The following is a 22,428-nucleotide window of genomic DNA, read 5'->3' as shown; positions in this document are numbered from 1 at the left end:
TTAAAATGCTTCAACAGAGATAATGTATTTTAATATTTTTTGAATTATTAAAATACATTAATTATTAAGAGCAGCATATGCAATTCCTTACAAAAATCATTAAAACATATTATTTAAAGCAAATATCCACAGGCTGTGGATATTTGCTTTAAATACTATAATGTTTAAATGATTTTTGTAAGGAATTACATATGTTATTGTATATCTATATTGAATTATTAAATAAAACATCTTGCAAAAATGCAGATAAAGTAAAACTGGCAACATCACAGCCTTTGTTTCCCTGTCCCTCCGCTTCGCAGCCCTCTCACTCCTCTGAACTTCCACGAGTGAAAAAGTTACTACATGACAGTATTGTGATACCAAGTCTAATATACTGCAGTGCAGCTTTGACCTTGTTGGAGGGACAGAAGTCAAGAGTGAGAGCTGTGGAAATAAATGAGTTATTTGAGACAAGCTTGTGGAGTTACATGGAAAGACAGACTGACAAATGAGGAAGTGAAGGATTGTTGTGGTGTGGATGTGGATGTGATAGGAAGTGTTAGGAGAAACACAGTGAGGTGGTTTGGTCGTACAGAGAGGATGGAGTGACAGACTAATGAGGACAGTGTATGTGAGTGAGGCTGAGGAGGGGAGAGGGAGGAGGAGGCCAAGGATAAGATGAAGGGATGGAGTGGAGAAGTATATGAGAGAGGGAGGTGTGAGCTGGGAGCAGGGCAGTGAAATGGCAGGGGACAGGGCGACATGGAGACGATTTGTTGCTTGTTTGTGGCCAGTGGCCACCCCTTATGGGATTAAGGCATCTGGCAATAGACAGATAGATAGAATAATAATAAAAGTATGCTAATTTATTTAAATATCTCAATACTTTACAGTAATTTCCACAATATATGCAAATGGTTTGCACTAGCGCTTTGTGACATTGTGTGAGCTAAATATTAGATTGCACACGCGCAAATTACAAATAACAGAAAATTATATTAATAAATAAAAGTAAGTAAATATCCTATTTTATTTAAATATCTCAATATTTTACAGTAATTCCCACAAATATATGCAAATGGTTTGCATTTGCACTTTGGGACATTGCACAAGCTAAATATTTGTCAGATTGCTCAACTGCACTTGCACAAGGTAGTGAACTGTGGATTACACATTGCGCTTCCACAAGGTCCTTCTTCATTTGTGCTGCCCACCACTGTTGACGTGGATGTGACTAAAAGTGTTAAGAGATTTACTTTGAGATGGTATCACCATGTGGAGAGGATGAAGAATGACTGACTGAACAGAAGAATGTAGGTGAGTGAGGTAGATGGGGAGAGAAAGAGGGAGAGATTAAGGATGAGATGGAGGGATGGAGTGGAGAGATATATGAGGAATGGCGGTATCAGTAGAAGGGAGTGAGATCAAACGGCAGAGGACATTGCTATGTGGAGATGATCTGTTTGTGGCCACCCTTTACGAGATTAAGGCATCAGGCAACAGACAGATAGAGCTATATCTGTCCAGCGCCCTTGTCTGGCGAGCCACAGCTCCCTTTGGCGAACAAATTTTACTTGCAAGTCGCCTTTTGGCGAGGAGAAAATACATCCACTTAAAAACCCAGTAAACTACAAAATAAGTAAATCTAACTTAAATGAACAAAAAAAGCACACTGTGATCGAATAAGTCTTTCCTTGTCGCCACTGTGAATGTTTAAAAATAGACAGTATATAATTATATAAATAAATATATTCACTGCTCGTAAATTATTTCGGCTCGAAGTCAGTTTGGCTACTAAAAATTTATTTGGCTTGTGAATCTGAAACCTTAGGAGCCAAATGGCTCGCAACCATAGGCAGTTAGCAAGAGCCCTGCTGTCAGTCTTCAAAACTGAAAAGTGGAAGCAGTGACATATACAGCATACAGATAATACAGCAGGTATCCAATGATTGATTATGTGTGTGTGGATGAAAGGATGCGAAGATGTGTAATGGATGCAAGAGCTTATAGAGGTTGGGGGAGTGGACTTTCTGACCACTACTTGGTGGTGGCCAGAATTAGAATTCAAGTAAGATGGAGGAATAGAAGAAAGGAAAGACGAGAGGAAGGAGTAGTTGCAAGGAGAGTGGAAAGGTTACAAGAGGATGAGAAAAAGGCAGAGTATAAGAGAGAAGTGGAGGAACGATTGGGCAAATATGAATTGGAGCAGATGGGAGACGTGGAAGGTGTGTGTAGGATTTTTACAGAAGAAATATATGCAGCATGTGATGTGGTGTGTGGAAGGAAGAGAAGACGGAGGGGGGTGCAAGGAACAGCGTGGTGGACTGAACAGGTGAGACAGGCTGTGGCACAAAAGAAGAAAGCATACAATGAATGGATGAGAAATAGGGGTGTGGAAGAAGTTGAGAGGCAGAAAAGAGAGTTCTAGGTAGAAAGAAAGAGAGAGGTGAAAAGATTAGTAAGAGAGAGTAAGAAGAGAGTGGATGAGGAATTTGGAAGGAATTTGAGTGTAAAGTGGAGGGCCTATAAGAAAATGTTCTGGAAAGAGGTGAAAAGAGTAAGACAGGGTGGAAGTGAAGTTAGCAGGGGAGTGAAAGATAAAAATGGTAGATTACTAGTGGAGAAGGGAGAAAAAGTGAGCAGATGGAGAGAACACTTTAAGGAATTGATGAACATAGAGGATGGAAGTAATGCGAGTATAAGTGGCTGGGGAATGGCTGGGAGAAGGAGGGAGGTGAGAAGACAGGAAGAAATCAGTAGGATAGAAGTTGTGGAAGCAATGAAGAAAGTTAAATCGGGGAAAGCCCCAGGAATTGATGGAGTGTTTGGTGAAATGCTGAAGCATGGGGGAGAGATAGTAGTAAAATGGATGTGGAAGATGTGCAGATTGGCCTGGGAGGAAGGTAGAGTCCCGGAGGATTGGAAGTCAGGTATAATTATTCCCTTGTACAAAGGAAAAGGGGAAAAAGAAGTGTGTGGTAATCATAGGGGCATTTGTCTTCTTAGTATAATAGGAAAAGTGTATGGTAGGATACTTACTGACAGAGTTAGAGAAAGAACAGAGAAATTAGTTGGAGAAGAACAGGGAGGCTTTAGGAAGGGAAGAGGTTGTGTAGATCAGATATTCATTCTTAGATCTTTAGTGGAAAAGTTTCTAGAGAAGGGAAAGAAGTTGTATGCGGCTTTCATGGATTTGGAGAAAGCATATGACAGGGTGGATAGACAAGGATTGTGGAAAGTGTTAAGAATATATGGAGTAGATGGGAAGTTGCTGAATGCTGTGAAGAGTATGTACGATGGTGCGAAGGCTGCAATGCGTGTGGATGGTGAACTAAGTGAATTTTTCTCTTTGAAAGTTGGGTTGAAGCAGGGATGTGTCATGTCTCCATGGTTGTTCAATCTGTACATGGATGGGGTAATAAAGGAGGTACAAGGTAGGGTAGTGGATGTTGGAGTGGCCCTGGTGACAGAGGATAGTGTTTGGAAACTCCCTGTACTGTTGTTTGCAGATGATACTGTGTTATTGAGTGAAGACGAAGGGGAGCTGCAAGGCTTGGTGGATGAGTTTGGGAGTGTGTGTAAGAAACGGAATCTAAAGGAGAATGTAGGGAAGAGTATAGTGATGGTCTTTGAGAGAGGTGAAGTCAGTGAATGTACAGCGAGGTTGGATGGTGAGGAATTGGAAAATGTGAGTACAGGTACGTTTAAGTACTTTGGTAGTGTGATGAGTAAGGATGGAGGTTTGGAGGGTGAAGTGCTTGAAAGGGTACAGCAGGGAAGAAAGGTTGCTGGTTCTTTGAAAGCAGTGTTAAGAAACAGGGAAGTGAGCATGGAAGTGAAAAAGTTACTACATGACGGTATTGTGATACCAAACTCTAACGTACGGAAGTGAAGCTTGGACGTTGTTGGAAGGACACAAGTCAAAAGTGAGAGCAGTGGAAATGAGTTATTTAAGAGGAGCCTGTGGAGTCACATGGAGAGACAGGGTGACGAATGAGGATATAAAGGAGCGTTGTGGTGTGGATGTGGATGTGATAGGAAGCATTATGAGGAACACACTGAGGTGGTTTGGCCATGTGGAGAGGATGGAGGGTGAAAGACTGATGAAGACAGTGTATGTGAGTGAGGTGGAGGGGGGAAGAGGGAGGGGGAGGCCGAGGATGAGATGGAGGGATGGGGTGGAGAGGTATATGAGAGAGGGGGGTGTGAGTTGGGAGCAGGGCAGTGAGATGACGGGGGACAGGGCGACTTGGAGGCGATTTGTTTGTGACCACCCCAAACGGGATTGAGGCGTCTGGCAATAGATAGATAGATAGATCCAATCTATGTGATAAGTGTTGACTTTAACAGTTCAATCTTGTTACTTCATGATGATACATTTCAGCATTAGGGAGGTCTAGTGAAAGCTTTAATCGTTTTCGTTTTCGTTTTTAAAGGCTCCAACAAGCTTGCATGTGTCGGCCTTGGTCACCTAATGGCGGCTCTCCATGCTGCACGATCCAATCCAGCCTCCCTGTTCAGTCCCTTAACCCTAAGGTCACACTTAATGACCTCGTCCCATGTCTTTCTCGGTCTACCCATCATAACCCCACCCCCAATATTAACACTTCTCACCTTCCTCACCCAATTATCATCCCCCATCCTCTCATGTCCAAACCACCTCAATCTACCTCTCCTCATCACAACACCAATACACTCCAGTCCCATCCTACCTCTCAACTCTTCCATTGTAAACCCAGCCCCTCCAGGCCTTGGACGCAGGGACTCACTGCACATCCACCTAATCATTGTCATTTCTGTACGTCTGAGCCGGTGAATGTCTTCCTCCTTCACTGCCCAGGTCTCACTGCCATACAGCATTACACTCCTAACATATGCTGCATACAAAGACCCCTTAGCACGTAGGGAGAGCCCTCTCAATGTCAGGAGAGGCAAGAGCTCCCTGAACTTCTTCCAACCACTTCTCACCCTAGCCACAGAGCTAGCTCCAGCCCCACCTCCAGCACACAACATGTCTCCCAAATAACAAAACTCTTCAACACACTCAAGAGATTCACCAGCAAGTTCAATCCTTTCACGTCTGATGATCTCCACCTGCTCACCCCGGCACGCCCTACACATAAAATCAGCATTATCTTGCAGTCTACCTCTGATACCACTACATCTCTTATGCACCCATTTATCACACACACCGCACAAGATGGAATTACTTCCCACGCCCTTGTGGCAAACTGCACATGGCCACTCTCCCTCGTCTTTGACAGTACCGCCACCAACCCTAGATATCATCACTTTTGTTTTATCTGCATTTACCCTTAAACCCTTTTGCCCCATACCATCTCTCCACTTCCTAAACCTTTCCTCCACCTCCCTTTCATTCTCTGCAATCAACACCAAATCATCAGCATACAACAACTCCCACGGGAGTCCGTTTCTAAAGTCAGGTGAAAGGGCTTCAAGTACCATGATAAACAACAAGGGACTCAAGACTGACCCCTGATGCACACCAACATTCACGGAAAACTCATCACTCAAATCTCTACTCACTCTCACCTGGGTGTGAGCACCCACATACATGGCCATAACCACCCTAACCAGCCACTCCTCCAAGCCAAGCTTTCTCATTGCCCACTTCACCACCTCTCTAGGGACTCTGTCAAAGGCCTTTAAGGGATATCATTTTTATCTCGCTGCATGCAAGAGGTCCTTCCTGATCCACATACAGAGAACTCTCAATTATCTGATGCAATTCAGCCAACCCCTAAGCTGAATAACGAGAAACACTGGATGTTTCATAGAACGCCCCATCATCACGCCATTCGGCATTGATCCGGATATTGTTACTTTCTGTCTTGGCCTTCTATCCTACAAACTTTCCCATGAGTAAAAGATAAAAACTAAGCATAAAATACAATACAGTACCGATACAGTACGGTAATACAGCACCAGTTGGCTACCACGAATGAAACGGTTGATATGCCTAAGAGCTGGATATTGCATATAACCACAGGTTACTTCCTGTTTTGGAACCAAATGTTGCATAATTTTGCTGGATATTGCTTTAATAGAGTCGAGCCAACAGCACCAGATATTGTGTTGGGTCAGATATTGTGATAACGGATAACTGAGTTACTGTAATGTAGTTTTGTGATGACCAGAAGGTAGCACAAACATGGCATTTTAGTGAAAGTCTAAAAATACATTGTAGCAGGTATCAGCAAGGAAAACTGCAAACCTTTGCTAGCTTCTCCACAGCAGCACGACCTCGTTCTTCATCTCGGGCTGTCAGGTACACAATGCCATCAAACTTGGCACACAACTCCTTCATGATGCCAAATCCAATACCTTTGTTGGCACCAGTCACCTAAAGGGGATAGATAACTGCATCAACACTCAAAATGTATTAACAACAGCATCACTACGATCAAATTAAAGAATTGCTATTTCCATTAATAGCAAAAATTTATTTACATACACAGTTAAAATGAAGGCACTGCTATATGCAGCATAAGAGTTTCAGTGAAAACATACAATAAAACTGTCTTAATTCTTTACCTTAATAAGAATTTGCAGGTATATGTATACTCACCACAGCAATCCTTGATGAAGCCATGATTACAGTTAAAGTGTCCCCTTGTAAATGATCTGTGGATTCAAGAAAATGCACCATATCAGTACTGTACTGCACCAGAAGTGCTAAATACTATACCACTAGAGGAGGTAATTTCAAACATGGGATGGCAATGGAAGAAATATGCATAAACAATACAAAGATTTGACAGCTTACAGCCAATTTTCACAACTGTCCCTAACCTTTCAGGACCAAGCATTGGCTGGGCCCATACCCAAACCAACCTCCAACTTCACAGCTGTTCCGAATGGCTTTTAGGAGCTTGCTAGCACTGGGACATCTGGCTGTGTTGATGTGGTAGGGTTAGTAGTTCTGAACCACAAAAACATGGTTGTTGTCTACTATAATCTGTGGTCAGAAAGAACACTTACTCAGCATCCACTACAGCTACTCCATATGGCCAAACCACCTCAATGTATTTCTCCTAACGCTTTCTATCACATCCACAACCATACTGTAATGCTCCTTCACTTCCTCACTTGTCAGTCTGTCTCTCCATGTGACTCCATATGCTCCACTCAAATAACTCACTCCCAATGCTCTCACTCTTGACTTGTGTCCCTCCAACAAGGTACAAGCTTCACTTCCATATGTTAGAGTTGGTTCTGCAATACAGGCATACCCCGGTTTAACGCTGTAATTGGTTAGGTAAAACCCCATCGTTAGGCAGGGTATCGTATATCAGGGTACTTTTAACATGTAATGCAATGTGGAGTGTTTACCAGCCTTGGGTTTCCCCCCAAACCAAGCCCAAAACCCACCCAAATGAGCCCAAAAACTAGTTTAATGCCAATCTAAATGGCCTAACAGCTGTCATGGAAGCTAACCTTAGCCTAACACCTGTAAATAACTCACTAAAACCAACAATAAAATCTGAAAATCATCAAATATGTTTGGAAAATATCAAGCTTAGTAAACCATACTGGTACCCCACAATGACAATGTTAACCCCACCTATGGCTAAAGCACATTAATCTAAGTCTAAAAACTGTTTATAAATCAACCTAAACACACAATTTTAGACTAAAATATAATCAAAATTGGTAAAAAAAATCAAAACCCATCATTAAACTGAGATTTGGCCATCATTAGGTGGGATATGGTGGTATTTCTACCCCCATCGTTAAGCCGGGGTATCGCATCTAGGGGTGTCGTATATCGAGGTATTACACTACTGTACTGTCATGCAGAGGCTTTTTTACTTCCATGCTCACTTCCCTGTTCCTTATCACTGCTTTCAAAGAACCATCAACCATTCTTCCTTGTTGTACCCTTTCAGGTTCACCCTCAAAACTTCCATCCTTAATAATCACACTACCCACGTACAAAACCATACTTAAATGCACTCATTTTCCATTTCCTCCTCATCCAACCTCAATGTACATTCAGTGACTTCATTTCTCTCAAAGACCATAACTTTACTCTTCCCTACATTCACCTTTAAATTCTGTTTCTTACACTCTCCCAGACTAATTCACCAAGCTCTGTTGTATGATTTCTCCAAATCCATCAATGAAAGCTGCATACAAATTCTTTCTCTTCTTTAGAAACTTTTCCACTAAAGACCTAATAATGAATGGCTATCTGATCTACACAACCTCTTCTCCTTCTAAAACCTCTCTGTTCTTCTCCAACTAGCTAATTCCTCTGTTACTTCCCTAACTCTGTCAATAAGTAACCTACCATATACCAATATCGTACTTTTCCTATTACACTAAGAAGACAAATACCCCTTTGATTATCACACACTTCTCCTTTTCCTTAGTACAGGGGAATAATTATACCTGACAATAATCATTATCAAATATGGAGAAGGTCTTTGACATAGTTCCTAGGGAGGTGATGAAATCAGCAATGAGAAAGCTTGGGATAAAGGAGTGGCTGGTTAAACTGGTTAGGCAATGCACAGTACGAAGATGCTTGCACCCAGGAAAGAGTGAATGGGGATTTGAATGATGAGTTTTCTGTGAATGCTGATATGCATCAGGGGTCTGTCCTTTATTGTTTATCATGGTACTTGAAGCTCTCTCATGTGGCTTCAGAAATGGAATCCTGTGGGAGATGTTGTATGCTGAAGACTTGGATTTGACTGCAGAAAATGAAAGGAAGCCTGGGGAAAGAATTAGGAAATGCAGAGATGGAATGGGGTAAAGGGGTCTGTGAGAAAATGCAAAAAAAATAAAAGCAGTGATACCAAGGAATAGTGGGGTATTCAAAGCAGAGGGATTGTGGCCATGTACGGTTTATCGCAAGGGTGCTGGATGTGACTGCATTTTATGCAGTGTTTTTAATAAGCTGATGCATAAGAGATGTACTGTAGTGGTATGAGAGGCAGGCTGCAAAATTATGCTGATTTTGTGTCTGCAGTATGTTGAGAAGAGTGTGAAGAGACTGAGATGCATGAAAGGATTGATCATGCTGGAGTGTCTCTTGAGTGTGGAAGAGTTTTGTTATTTGGGGGACATGTAATGTGCTGGAGGTGGGGCTGGAGCTAGCTCTGTGGCTAGGATATAGAGTGGTTGGAGTAAGTTTAGGAAGCTGTTGTCTCCTGACAATGAGAGGGCTCTCCATCCATGCTAATAGATCTTGTATGAGCATGTTAGGAGTGTAATGCTGTATGGTAGTAAGACCAGGTCAGTAAAAGAAGCAGATACTGGTAGGCTCAAATGTACAAAAAATGACAATGATTAGGTGGATGTGAAGTGCATCCTTAAATGTGAGGGCTGGAGAGGCCAGGACTGCAAATGAAGAGTTGAGAGGATGGTTGGGACTTAAATGTATTGGTGTTGTGACGAGGAGGGGTAGATTGAGATGGTTTCGGCAAGTTCTGAAGATGGACGATGAAAACTGGGTGCAGAAGGTGTGAGGTATGAATGTCGATGGTAGGGCTGTAAGAGCGAGACGAAAAATGACCTGAGATAAGGTTATAATCTGACATCAGGGATATGGAACTGAACAGGGAGGCTGCCAGGGATCAAGCAATGTTGAGAGTTGCCATTACGTGACCAAGGCTGATGTATGGAAGCATATTGGAGCCTTTATAAGTGATATGATCCCGTAATTTAGGTTAGGTTAGGTGAAAGCATGTTACGTTAAGTTCGGCTAGGATGGGCTAGACTATTAGGTTAGATTTGGTTAAGTCAAGATAAGTTACACTCTTTTGCTAGGTTGGGTTAGGTTAATATTAAGTGGGATTAGTGTTGTTAGGTTTGGTAAGGCTAGGCTATGGGTATGTAAGCTTAGCCTCATAACAAAAAATTTAGGTAGATCTGAATAGGTTTTACCGTCCCCACCATTACATTTAACAAACACACTTGAGGAGAGTGGACACGGATAAAACCTAAGGGAAAGCAAAACTGAGAGGAAACAATAATTTACCATTCTAAAAATGATGAAAATATATAAAACTTCAAAGAGAATAACTGGTAAGGCATTTGTGCTACCTAAAATGCAACTTTACCAAACCAAGCCTCTCCCCAATCAATTATTGGCATCCTTATTAAAAAAAAAAAAAAGGGGGGGGGGAACACACACACAGGGGACATACACCATGTGCCTGGAACCTTAACTCCCCTGCCAATACGCGCCACTTACGGCGGCATTTGGATCACGGTATTCACGGGCTGTGTTGGCATGTTGCTTCAATTTTACACTAATTTCTTCCGACGAGAGGTAAGAATTATTCCAATTCTATTCTGACGACGATTCAGAAGTGACGATCGCACTACCACAGAAGAAAGTAACAAAATTGTGAATCAATACAGTAATGGGAGCGTTATCATAGGGATTTAAATGCAATTCTTGATACACACAAAAATACATTTCCCTGTCAATGACTAAACCAAATTATAATATATTACTGTTACAAGTATAAATTAAGAGAGTATTTTTCTTGCATATAAAGTATTACGTACTCTCTCTAGTTTACAAGAACAGGATGGCTAGGCAGATATGTAGTGCGTACCAACAAACCAAAACAAACATCAATTTTGACTTTTATAGAAGGTTAGATACTGTTTTGCATCTTCCTGTATCGTGACAAGTAAATATAAGATTTTTTCCTCCTTCATTCACGATAAATCAAAATAAACACGCTAAGCATATTGCATTCGAAAACCTTCCATTGCCTGTGACGTCACAGGCGCTAATTACAAACATTGGAATGTCCTATCCAAGTAATAGATTAACTCATACCGTAACATAATGCATCAGTTTGCACCACGTGATACTCCTGTTTCACCTTTGAGTTGAATTTTATGCTTTGAGATATAGCTTTTTATCCGGGGAAAACTGACGTGACTTTTGTTTCTTTTTAACAAACTGCTTTTATGACAACTTTCGCATATCAGTATGGGGCTTTTTAGCAATAATGAAACATACTGTTTCAGTGCTGATTCATAAAGATTTACATATACTGCTGAATTATACAAGAGTTTCATGCACAAATTTGACTCCTTAGGTGACCTTGAAAGCTCTTAAGGGGCATATATCTAGCCTAAATGTTACAAAACTGCAAAATAACTAAAATGCCTATATAGTAGTTTCTTATAGTCATACAATGACAATTTATTGTTACATGGAAGCGAATGGCGGTGCAAAGCTCATTATGCTTCAAAAAACAATATAAAAGTTCATTTATTAATTTATTTTAATTTTTGGCAGTGTGAGAATATTATACTGTTTCTAGCAACGGTCAAAATTTTGGTTATTTGTTTAAGAGATTTTCTTCAATGAAAAATAAATTTACATCTAACCTTCTTGCATAGTCGGCAGTCAGTTTATTGACAAAGTATTTTAAAAAGAGTGTTTAAAAATCTGACCTGAAAAATTCAGTCAGTTCTGAACCTACCCTAGTCTTAGAGGGGCTGTGTTAATGTTACCCCCAGTCGCTCTGCCCCATACTTGCTATCTTTTTCTAGTACTGTAGCTTCGTTACTCTTGTAGGAGCTGCCTAGCATAGGCAAAGTGGCATACTGTAGTAAGCCTCTCTTCGTTATGTGCCTGAGTCCATCCTCCTCTCCGCAGTGGAAAATATACCTACTTCTCTACCTGCCTGCCATGATGCTATCTACGGTATTTATATAACAGTCCATGCTTAATTCTTCAATGGAAGGCTTGTACTAACGTTATCAACTTTCAAACGTCCCGGATGCGTTGTCCTTTGGAGGCATGATGAGGTAAACGTTCAGGGCCTTTTTCACAGTCGTTCCTAGTAGTTCCCAATGCAGTGGGTAGGTTCGCTGTAGCTTTTATGATTTCCAAAATAACTAAATTTTGACGTGCGCCACTATCCTAGCTACTACAGTATATGAATGACAATGTTCTCCATTCTCTCACTCGTTCCAAGCTAAAAGTAGAATTCACTATTTAATCCATTAAACATTTTTCAAACTTGCAAAAGTGCCTGAAAACACGTGTTTGAGGGACAAGTGGAAAAAACGCCGAACAGTTGAGCCAAAGCTTAATTATATTAACAAGAGGACGATAAATTATCTGTTTGTGATATGTAAATAATAACCATCTACTAAATCATCAGTAAAATACATCCCATGAATCATTCTTTATTAAATATATAGTGAAAATTAAATATTACGCATGAAACAAACTGACAGACCTCACAAGACATTTTTTCAGATGAAATAAAATAGTAAAAGTCCTTACCCAAATTTTATCAAAGTTGCTGATGGCGCCTCGTCCTGTGTAAGACGCTTTTCTTAGCTGAGTTGTGGTCGGTATGTTGCCTCAGCCGCTGCCCTGCGATCCTACATAGAGCTCAGTGATGTGGACTGAGAGAATTCTGAATCAACCGCGTCAGAGTGACGAGTCAAGGACAAGGCCACGGCTGGAACAATGGACCTTTTGGCTGTATACTGAGTTGCCAACACCACCCGTCACACACACACACACACACACACAGTTAAAGTTGTTTTCAGCAACCTACGAAGCAAAGCAAAAGTTAATGATAAAATACAATCCATCATGGATGAGGGGAAAATCTGTATCAGCGAAGAAGATATTTGTGAAGTACTAAACTAAAATTTCCAGTCAGTTTTTACTAAAGTATGTAGATTTGCGAGAGGTGAAAACGAACAAGCATGCCTGCACATATTAAGTACAACAAAACAAGAGGTCCAGGAAGAGACAAGGAAATTAGACAGGGGAAAAGCCAATGGCGCTGACGAGATTTCATGTTGGGTACTACAGGAATGTACAAAAGAGCTAAGTTGTCCGTTACATTTAATATTTAGAGAATATTTAAGACAAGGAAAATTACCTGATATTTAGAAGAAAGCAAACATCGTGCCCTTTTTCAAGAATGGAAATGGACAAAATCCACTTAACTACCAGCCAGTATTACTAACCAGCGTCGTAAGCAAAATGTTAGAAAAACTGATACGAAAAATTTGGGTAAATCACCTGGAAAAACACAGTATGATAAAGATAATCTGGTTTTAGAAAGGGAAAATCATGAGTAACTAACCTATTAAGTTATTATGATAGAACTGCAGAATGAATACAGAAAAGAGATGGCTGGATAGACAGCATATATTTAGATTTCAAGAAGGCATTTGACAGAGTACCACACGATAGTCTTTTATGGAAACTGTTCCAACAAGGAGGAATCCAAGCTAATATGTGCGATTGGGTGCAAGATTTTCTCAGTAAAAGGGAAATGAGAACAGTGCTAAGGGGAAATAACTCATCATTTAGAGAAGTGACAAATGGAGTTCGACAGGGCTCGGTGCTGGCACCAATTATGTTTTTAGTGTGCATAAATGACAGTTATAGACAGCAACATTGAAAATGGAAGCCACCTAAATATGTTTGTTGATGATGCAAAAATATAAAGGGAAATTACAAACACAGACTCTTGCATTGAGCTACAAGAGAATTAAATAAACTTCTTGAATAGAGCAATAGATGGCAAATGGAATTCAATGTGGACAAATGTCATGTAATAAAGATTGGTAAAAGTTAAAAAAGACCAGACTGGGATTATAAGTCAAGAAGTTCAACCCTACGTATATCAGAAAGAGAAAAGGATTTAGGAGTGATTATCAAAAATAGACTGTCACCAGCTGACCACAGAAATGAAAAAGAAAGGAACATGTACAGTTGCACACACTGCTTGTTACTATGAGGGTAGCATTCACATATATAAATGCAGACATGCTGAGAAAGATAATAACATCATTCATCAGACCAACTCTGAAGTATGCATTAATAGTCTGGAATCCGAACTTCAAACAGCACTTAGATAAGACTGAAAAGGTACAAAGGGATGGGCACCAAGTTTAAGGGACTTGAGCTATGAAGAAAGACTCTAAAAATTAAACCTACTAACATTAGCCTACAGAAGAGAAGGAAAAGAGGAGACATGATTATAAAGAGAAAAGAGACGTGAATGAGTATATAATCTATGGGGAAGCAACAATAAGAGGACACTGCAGAAAACTGTACAAAAAGAGAGGTGATGAAGACGCAAGGAAACTCAGTTTCTTGAGATACAGCTGCATGAAAATTGATGTAATACAGTGTAGATTAATAACTGTTAAATAGTTAAAGATGCAAGCAACGAAACAGTCATTGCTATTGAATGCATAAATAATATAATTAAATCAGTTTATTATTAGAAACTGGGGAGAGGGGGGGAGCTTACCTCCTCCTCTCTCTTCATTGCTCCCATGGGTAACCCTATAATCAAGTAATTTAATTCACAGCTTAAGTTTGTCAGTGTTTATAAATACGGCCCAGAATGACGAAGGTTGTCCCATGCATTTTAGAACAGTCCGCAGCGTCAGACAAATTGATATCTTCATCTAACGTCAACTTGGCCTAAAGTTACAGTCTTTGTGTTGCGAATGTTGAGCTGTAACAAGCGATTAACATTTCTGATTTTCGCTAAGCTAGTCGCTAAAAAGGGTGCGATGGAAAGCGATGTAGGGCTTTAGTATTGCCTTTTTTATTTCTGGTAATGAGTTACGTGCAGTAATCTGAAAATGGGCGAAAATCTGATGCTAAGTTAAAGTAAGTAGAGTATTACAAGTCTTGTCATGCGATACAGATATTAAGAGCACACCCTTCACACCACCACCACCCCACCCCACACCCTACAAGAGTGTGCTCGCTGCTATGGCTGTATCCTGCTCAGTTTGTCTGCTATTTTTTATTCATTTTTAAGCGAGAAATTGTTTGAACTCTGTTTACTTAAACATATTTTTTAAAGTTATTGTTTTGTTAAAAATGCGTTGCTTATACTACGTGGCTGATTTAGAGGAAGACTGATTCTTGGCGATATTTCACGGGGATTTAGCCTTTTTTTTTTTTTTTTTTTTTTTTTGGGTGGGTGGGTGGGGAGGGTTAGTTTGTTACTATATATTCTATAGGTAGAAAGAATCTGATCTGGAAATACTGCTTCAGTAATCTATGTTCTTTTTGTTCAAGATCTCTCGAACTTGACTGGGGAGAGATATAGGGTCTTTTCTGGGTGGCATATAGGAGGCTTGTGGCATCTCTTGCTCAGCGGTTTACTTCGCATAGGCTATTACACTCCTTTTTCCCCCTTTTGTACGCGACTCTGAGGCAAAATATGTCGATACAATATAATACAGGGATATACATCTAAAGAGTGCAAGTTGCAATACGCATAATAAATAGCATGGGAAATTAGTGCTTCAAAGCCTCCTACGGGGCATAAGAACACGGGCTCAGTATTTAAGATAAGGTATAGTAAAATCATCGGACGGCTGCAGAAAAAGTGAAAAGCAAATCCTTGGGTTAACGCCTGACTAGTGTTATTATTATTATTATTATTATTATTAAGCACAGAAGCTTCATGCAGCCTTCACCACTTCATTCCAGAGACGTATTTTTATCGTCCGCTTTTTAGAAGGCGAAGCAATAATGTTTTTGCCTGCCTCTGTGTGTGTGTGTGTGTGTGTGTATCTGTTCCCATTATATCTCATGAACGGTTTGAGCTATCAACATGAAACCCTCAGAGTATCAAGATATGGCCAAAATCTTGGCCAAGTTCGAAAATGGGCACTCGAGACCAAGGTCACCAAAACGGCTGCCAAAGGTCAACTAAGTTTTATCATCCACTTACTTTAGCACCATTATATCTCATGAACCGCTTGAGCTATCAACATGAAACCTTCAGGGTATCAAGATATAGCCAAAATCTTAGACGAGTTCGAAAATGAGCACTTGTGGTCAAGGTCAAGGTCTGCTGCAAAGGTCAACTAGTTTTTATCACCCTCCTTTAGCGTCATTATATCTCATGAACTGCCTGAGCAATTGACATGAAACCTTCAGGGTATCAAGATATGGCCAATTCTTATGGCCCGCCTTTAGCACCATTATATCTCATGTACGGCTTTAAGCTATCAACATGAAACCTTCAGTGTCAAGACATGGCCTAAATCTTGGACTTGGCCAAGAGCATAGTCTGGCGGGCGATTAGCACTCGGCTCCCGAATGCTTTTCTTTCATTTAAAATTTTATATGTGCAATATTCAGATTTTTTTTTTTTAAGCTAAGAATACCCTAATTTTATTCTTGTAATCATCATGCGACTTCGTTTTTTCTTTTCACTTTTATTTTCTTCTTTCCTTTCTGTCATTTGTCTTTCTTCTTTTCTTTCATTATTTCTTTTCAATAGACTTTTTCGAACTGGAGTTGTTAGATACAGCCTTCATTAACCCGTTCAGTAAGAAGTCCTTCCAAAGATAATTATAATCGCCAGGAGTTACGAAGAATGCAACAGAGAATCAGAGTTGTAATGTAACGCGAAATTTACGTATAACTGTACTCATGCAAGTAACTTTTGTGAATATCAAATTTTTAAAAAGTACGCATTTATTTTACTTTATTTACTTACGTATGGTTTTCAAATAACTTACTCCAATACATTTGAAAAAAAAAAAATACTCGTCACATTAAGTAATGGAGGACTCTGTAGCCGCTGTATGGCCAGTGACAGAGTACACAACAGTGCAGACATGGATGACTACTCACAGCTCTTCATGCTTGCACCAGTCACGCTTGTTCTTTATTGTTATTTATTTATTTATTTATTTTTTTTACCGGTCGCCACACTTCATTCACGCAACGTCATCGTTATCACGTACGTGGCTGTCGCTCCATGATCATCATTTCGACCTTTATTTCTCCTCATAGGGTGGGGTGAGGTTGGGTCCACAAAGCAAGAGAATAAGATAGAGGGAGAATAAATTAAAAGCATCTTCAGTGAAATGGGCCACACACCCATTCAGTTGCCACGCAGCTTCCTGGAATCCCGGTTCTACCTGACAGGCATCATGATCGGCATTTTTAAAAATAGAAGTGACTCACTTTACTTATCACGCAAGGCCAGTCCGACAACTCAGTCACTCCGTCAATTCATTTACTGTACCTCGACTCAGTACCTCGCTTCCTCACTTACGGTACCTCGACTCAGTACCTCGCTTCCTCACTTACGGTACCTCGACTCAGTACCTCGCTTCCTCACTTACGGTACCTCGACTCAGTACCTCGCTTCCTCACTTACGGTACCTCGACTCAGTACCTCGCTTCCTCACTTACGGTACTTCGACTCAGTACCTCGCTTCCTCACTTACGGTACCTCGACTCAGTACTTTGCTTCCTCACATACTGATTTACCATACCAGTTCACCATCATCTTGGCCTACCACGCTTCCTCCCGCCTTCAGACTCTCATACAGATATTCATCACTCTTCTTACACCTTTTCTCAGTCTACTTTACCATCTGAGCACGCTCTCTTCAGCTCTGTCAGGATACTTCCTAAATCCACATCTGTCATTAATCACATCTTGTACACTAACTTATCCATTTCACATATTTTCCTCAATAGCTTTATTTCTACTTCTCTTACTCATGACTCTTCGTTCTGTGCCACACTTAGAATCACACACCCATACTTTAAACAATTCAGTTCTCGTGTTACGGGGACATACAAGCTACAAATACTGTACGTTCTATATCATTTCTAACAGTACTTAAAACTATTCATGCTTTATAATGTCTGCTTTCTTACGTCCACTGACTACATGGTAGACTGGTAATTTCATGAATCTGCCCAAATCTAGCAAATTAAGCCGCCCCCGCAAGAAGATTGGAGCTCAATATTCACCTTACCCTGTACAGTACATTCAACAATTTTCTCAACGTTCACTTTGGATTACAGACATTCACCCTTCGTCCCTGGATGTATTATTCTATATATGTTACCGCTATGTTATTTTCTCCTCTTGGTGCAGACCTCTAGTAGTAAAGGTATTAATGAAGGCTCTATATGCCGTCTATTTCAAAATATCTATCCTAAAGGTGAACTAGTTATGCAGAGAGCAATAAACGTAAAATTGTCACCGGATTGAATTGATTACGTTGGCGCAGGAAATAATTAGCTACTTCTCAATTATTCATAGTTCTCATCACCCATTAAATACTTCACTTTTCCTTCATTCGAATAGGTAATCGCGATAGTAATTAACATTCAAAGGCGATATTCTTGATGGAAAATGGGTGGAGTACAGCCAGGTTGCAGCGCTGGCAGCCATGTCACCAATTAATCCGTGTCCTAAATCGGACACCTGAATGAACTCGATCCCGATTGGTTGTTATAATTGGGGTGTGGCGCTCCCCGTAAGCTTGGGAGGACTTGGAGATCTTCCTCTTGTATATTGAGTATAGGGTTTTGTTCCTTGATACACAGTGCTTCTAATAAGAGGAGGCGTCGTACATCCCCACATGTAGTCAAAATTTCAGTATTTTTCCCCAATATTTTCCATGTAAGGGCAACTCCGTGTTCGTGTTTGAGGTGGTTTTAGGTGCTCCAGCTGTAAAATGGTAACTCAGGCGTCGAGACAATTTCATGGTAATCATGCCCACATAAACAAAGTGGAGAACTTCGCAGTTCCCTTGCCAAGTAAACCTGATTAAAACATGCCACCTCTGAAGTATGTCCCTCTCCTGGCGAGGGCTTTTCCTTAGTAGCAGGTGACTTGTCATTTTACTCTTGTAGTATTTTACCAGGTTGTCTCTTTTCTGAATTTCTGTCGTTATTCTTATTGTACCAACTATCGATGATTTTCCTTGTTAGTCGGTTGATGTCCTTATTAGAGACGCCATGGTTGATTAATGTTTGTGTAGATAATTGGTACAACACTCCAGTAACGGCAGAAACCATAACAAGGAGGATGACATCAACCTCTCTCCCTCCATGACCTACCCACGTATTTAATTTTCTTAACTGCCTTGTGACCTGCATACCTGCCTGCCTACCTACCTGCCGACCTACTTCCTTCTTTCCTTCCTTCTTTCGTAACAATCCGATCTTTCCATCCTTCCTTCCTTCCCTCTTTTATTTCTTCCATGACCTTTCAGACATCACTCCTTCCTTCCTTCCATCCATCCTTCATTCCTTTCTTCTTTCCTTCCTGACCCCCTTCCTTCCTATCTTCCATCCTGACATCATTTCCTATCTTCCTTTCTTTCTCCCTTCCTTCCATCATTCTTTAGTTCCTCCGTCTCTTTCATCCTTCCCTTCATCCTCGCTCACTTCCTCCCAGCTTGACCTCTTCGTTCCTTTTCTTCCTCTTCGTTCCTTCTCTTCGTTCCTTCCTTCCTTTTTTTCTTCCTACGTTCTCTCCTTTACTTCTTACTGTCTCATGTACCCTCCTTCCTTCTTTCTTTCCTCTCCTTCCTTCCTTCCTTCCTTCCCTTTCGTCCTTCCATCCTTCCTTCTGTCTTATTCCTTCTTTCCTCCTTCCCTCCCTCCCTTAATTCCTTCCTTCCTTTTTCCTGCCATTCTTCATTCCTTCCATCCTGATGTTCCTTTTTTTCCTCCTTACCTACCTACTTTCCTTCCTTCCTTCATTTTATCCTTCCTTTCCTACTTACCTACTGACCAAATTTTCATCTTTCCTTCCTTCATGACATTTATTTTTTTCTGCCTCCTTCCTTTCTTTCATTACCTACTTACCTGTCTTCCCACCTTCTTCCTTCCTTCCTTACCTTCTTACCTGCCTAACAACCTACCTACCTACCTACCAATCGACCAACGAACCTACCTAACAACTTACCTACCTCGCTTCCTTCGTCCGTCCCTCCTTTAACTCCCTTCCTTTTTGCTACACTCCTTCATCCTTTCCTTCCTGACTTTCCTTTCTTTCCTCCATCCCTTCTTCCCTTTTCCCTTCCTCCTTTACCTGTCTTCCTACCTACCTACTTTCCTTCCTTCCTTCCTTACTTCTTCCGTTCCTTCCTTCGTTCCATCCTATCCCTCCTCCTTCCTCCCTTTCTCTGGCAGGATTGGGTGGGGTGTAGTGGAGCAATGTTGGGGTTGGGTGGGGTGTAGTGAGGTAATGGTGGGGTTGGGTTGGGTGTAGTGGGGTAATGGTAGGGTTGGGTGAGGTGTAGTGGGGTAATGTTGGGGTTGGGTGGGGTGTAGTGGGGTAATGGTGGGGTTGGGTGGGGTGTAGTGGGGTAATGGTGGGGTTGGGTTGGGTGTAATGGGGTAATGGTGGGGTTGGGTTGGGTGTAATGGGGTAATGGTGGGCTTGGGTGGGGTGTAGTGGGGTAATGATAGAGTTGAGTGGGGTGTGGTGGGATAATGGTGGGGTTGGGTGGGGTGTAGTGGGGTAATGGTGGGTTGGGTGGGGTGTAGTTGGGTAATGGTGGGGTTGGGTGGGGTGTAGTGGGGTAATGGTGGGGTTGGGTGAGGTGTAGTGGAGTAATAGTGGGGTTGGGTGGGGTGTAGTGGGGTAATGGTGGGGTTGGGTGGAGTGTAGTGGGATAATGGTGGAGTTAAGTGGGGTAATGGTGGGGTATAGTGGGGTAATGGTGGGGTTGGGTGGGGTGTAGTGGGGTAATGGTGGAGTTGGGTGGGGTGTAGTGGGGTAATGGTGGGGTTGGGTGGGGTGTGGTGGGGTAATGGTGGGGTTGGGTGGGGTGTAGTGGGGTAATGGTGGGTGTACTGGAGTAATGGTGGGGTTGGGTGGGGTGTAGTGAGGTAATGGTGGGGTTGAGTGGGGTATAGTGGGGTAATTTCCGCTTTATTCGAGCAAACTTCGTACGATTTTATTTAATTTTCAAGAGTGGGAGGATAGATACAGCCTTAATAAATCTCGTAAATAAATCCCGTAAATAAATCTCCTTAATAAATCCGCTCAATAAATTCTCCAAATATAATCGTTTGGTAGAGGGGAGAATGAACCTAAATGTACGTCACCTGCAGTTGGGATGTTAAAGAAGAAAAAAAAAGAAAGGTGCTTTCGAATAGCCTAGAAACCCGTAGATGGCAATTTTTTTTTTTTTTTAATGCCTCTCGACCATCGAGGCCGAACTCCCTGGTCATTAAGCTATATATATATATATATATATATATATATATATATATATATATATATATATATATATAATTTTTTTATTATTTTTTATTTCTTACTTGTTTTTAAATATTGCATTATTTATAGAAAATAAACTAATCTAAAATCCCTAAAACTAATACGCCTAACAGACAAATTGCTAACCTGTGCTAAAGGCTAAAGATACAGATAGCTGAACTTACACTTATGGGAAAAATACCTCGACCATGAGAACACCGTTGACTGCAGATATGTAATGCCTTTCTACAATATATACCTGCACTCATCACCTGCTGACTGTCAGTCTAGGCACAAACTAATATAGGGGACATCAATATATGAAAGAGAACCAGAGGAGTCAGAAACTATTCCATGTACGTCAGCTGTCGACCATGATTAGGATAACCTGTACCAGATGGTATAAAGCATTTACATATCTACAAAAACTGAAGTACGCTACCTCACCTAACAGTACAGGCGTTTATTGTGTCGTCTGCAACCGGTAACGCGTTAGTAGTTCCCCACCCTGACCTCACAAAACAAGGCGTTTCTGTTTCTGGTGGCGTAGTACAGGAGGCTGAACATTCTTACCTAGACCCGAACAGCTGGATAGTAGGGGAAGGCTGGCAGGGGAGTTTGCTTACGTTTTATCTCTTACCTCGTACATTCTCTGTCCTTCTCTGTAGCCTACGTTCTATCTTGGCTCCACGTTCTCTCCTAGTCCCCCGTTTTCTTTCATCGATTGGTTGAGTTACCGGTTAGGCGTTAAATTTAAGTTTTTCGAACAGAAAGGCATCCGGGAAATAAGGTGAATCTTTGATGATGTCACATTTGAATGGTCAGTGTAGGCTGTGCTATTGAGGGGAAAGGTTGCTGACGGCTTCTTCGGGACATTTTTTCCTTCATTAAGGATAAATTATCCGTACAAAAGCTCGTAGTATCTTATCTTTAGACTTGGTTAATATGCGTGAGCCAATACGGTTTAATTTAAGCCAACAGGATAGGTGTAACGTGAGTTAGTTTGAACTGAAGCCGTCCTGTGATCGAAGGAATGCTAGGTAAAGTACAGGTATTTGCTAAGAAAATAATGATATATTAACTTACAACAGTCTGATATACAAGTGAGTGAACATGGCTGCACTTAAGCGAGCATGAGAGGTGTCTTACTGGGTCAGTGTGTTTTCGAAATATAATCTGCCAGAGAAGCTTGTGGCTGAGTATGGTTGTTTGCCAGAGAAGCTTGTGGCTGAGTATGGTTGTTTGCCAGAGAAGCTTGGGGCTGAGTATGGTTGTTTGACAGTTTCACAGCGGTTGTTCTAGGTGGCATTGGAGGCTTCGTAGCAACTGCTACTTAGCGACTTATTCTAAAAACTCTCACGCTAATTCGTAATTTGTCGATATCCAAGGACACAGGACAGAGTCAATT

The 22,428-nt window shown here is 41.1% G+C and overlaps 1 protein-coding gene across 1 annotated transcript in view; it reads right to left on the bottom strand.

Moving 5' to 3' along the window:
• Positions 1 to 10,081, bottom strand: part of LOC145404285 (carbonyl reductase [NADPH] 1-like) — a 31,298-nt gene extending 21,217 nt beyond the window's left edge. Inside the window, exons 1-3 of the mRNA XM_080275806.1 lie at positions 9,992 to 10,081; positions 6,572 to 6,627; positions 6,218 to 6,346 (exon numbers count right to left, since the gene is read on the bottom strand). Of these exons, the coding sequence (XP_080131932.1) occupies positions 6,218 to 6,346; positions 6,572 to 6,595 (153 nt within the window). The 5' untranslated portion in view covers positions 6,596 to 6,627; positions 9,992 to 10,081. The remainder of the gene's footprint in view (positions 1 to 6,217; positions 6,347 to 6,571; positions 6,628 to 9,991) is intronic.
• Between the last annotated feature and the right edge of the window lie 12,347 nt (positions 10,082 to 22,428).

This window comes from Coenobita brevimanus, chromosome 63 (genome assembly GCF_032717465.1).
Source record: "Coenobita brevimanus isolate Jiangsu-jjx chromosome 63, ASM3271746v2, whole genome shotgun sequence".
Taxonomy (NCBI): Eukaryota; Metazoa; Arthropoda; class Malacostraca; order Decapoda; family Coenobitidae; genus Coenobita; species Coenobita brevimanus.
This window is presented reverse-complemented; position numbering and strand designations above follow the sequence as displayed.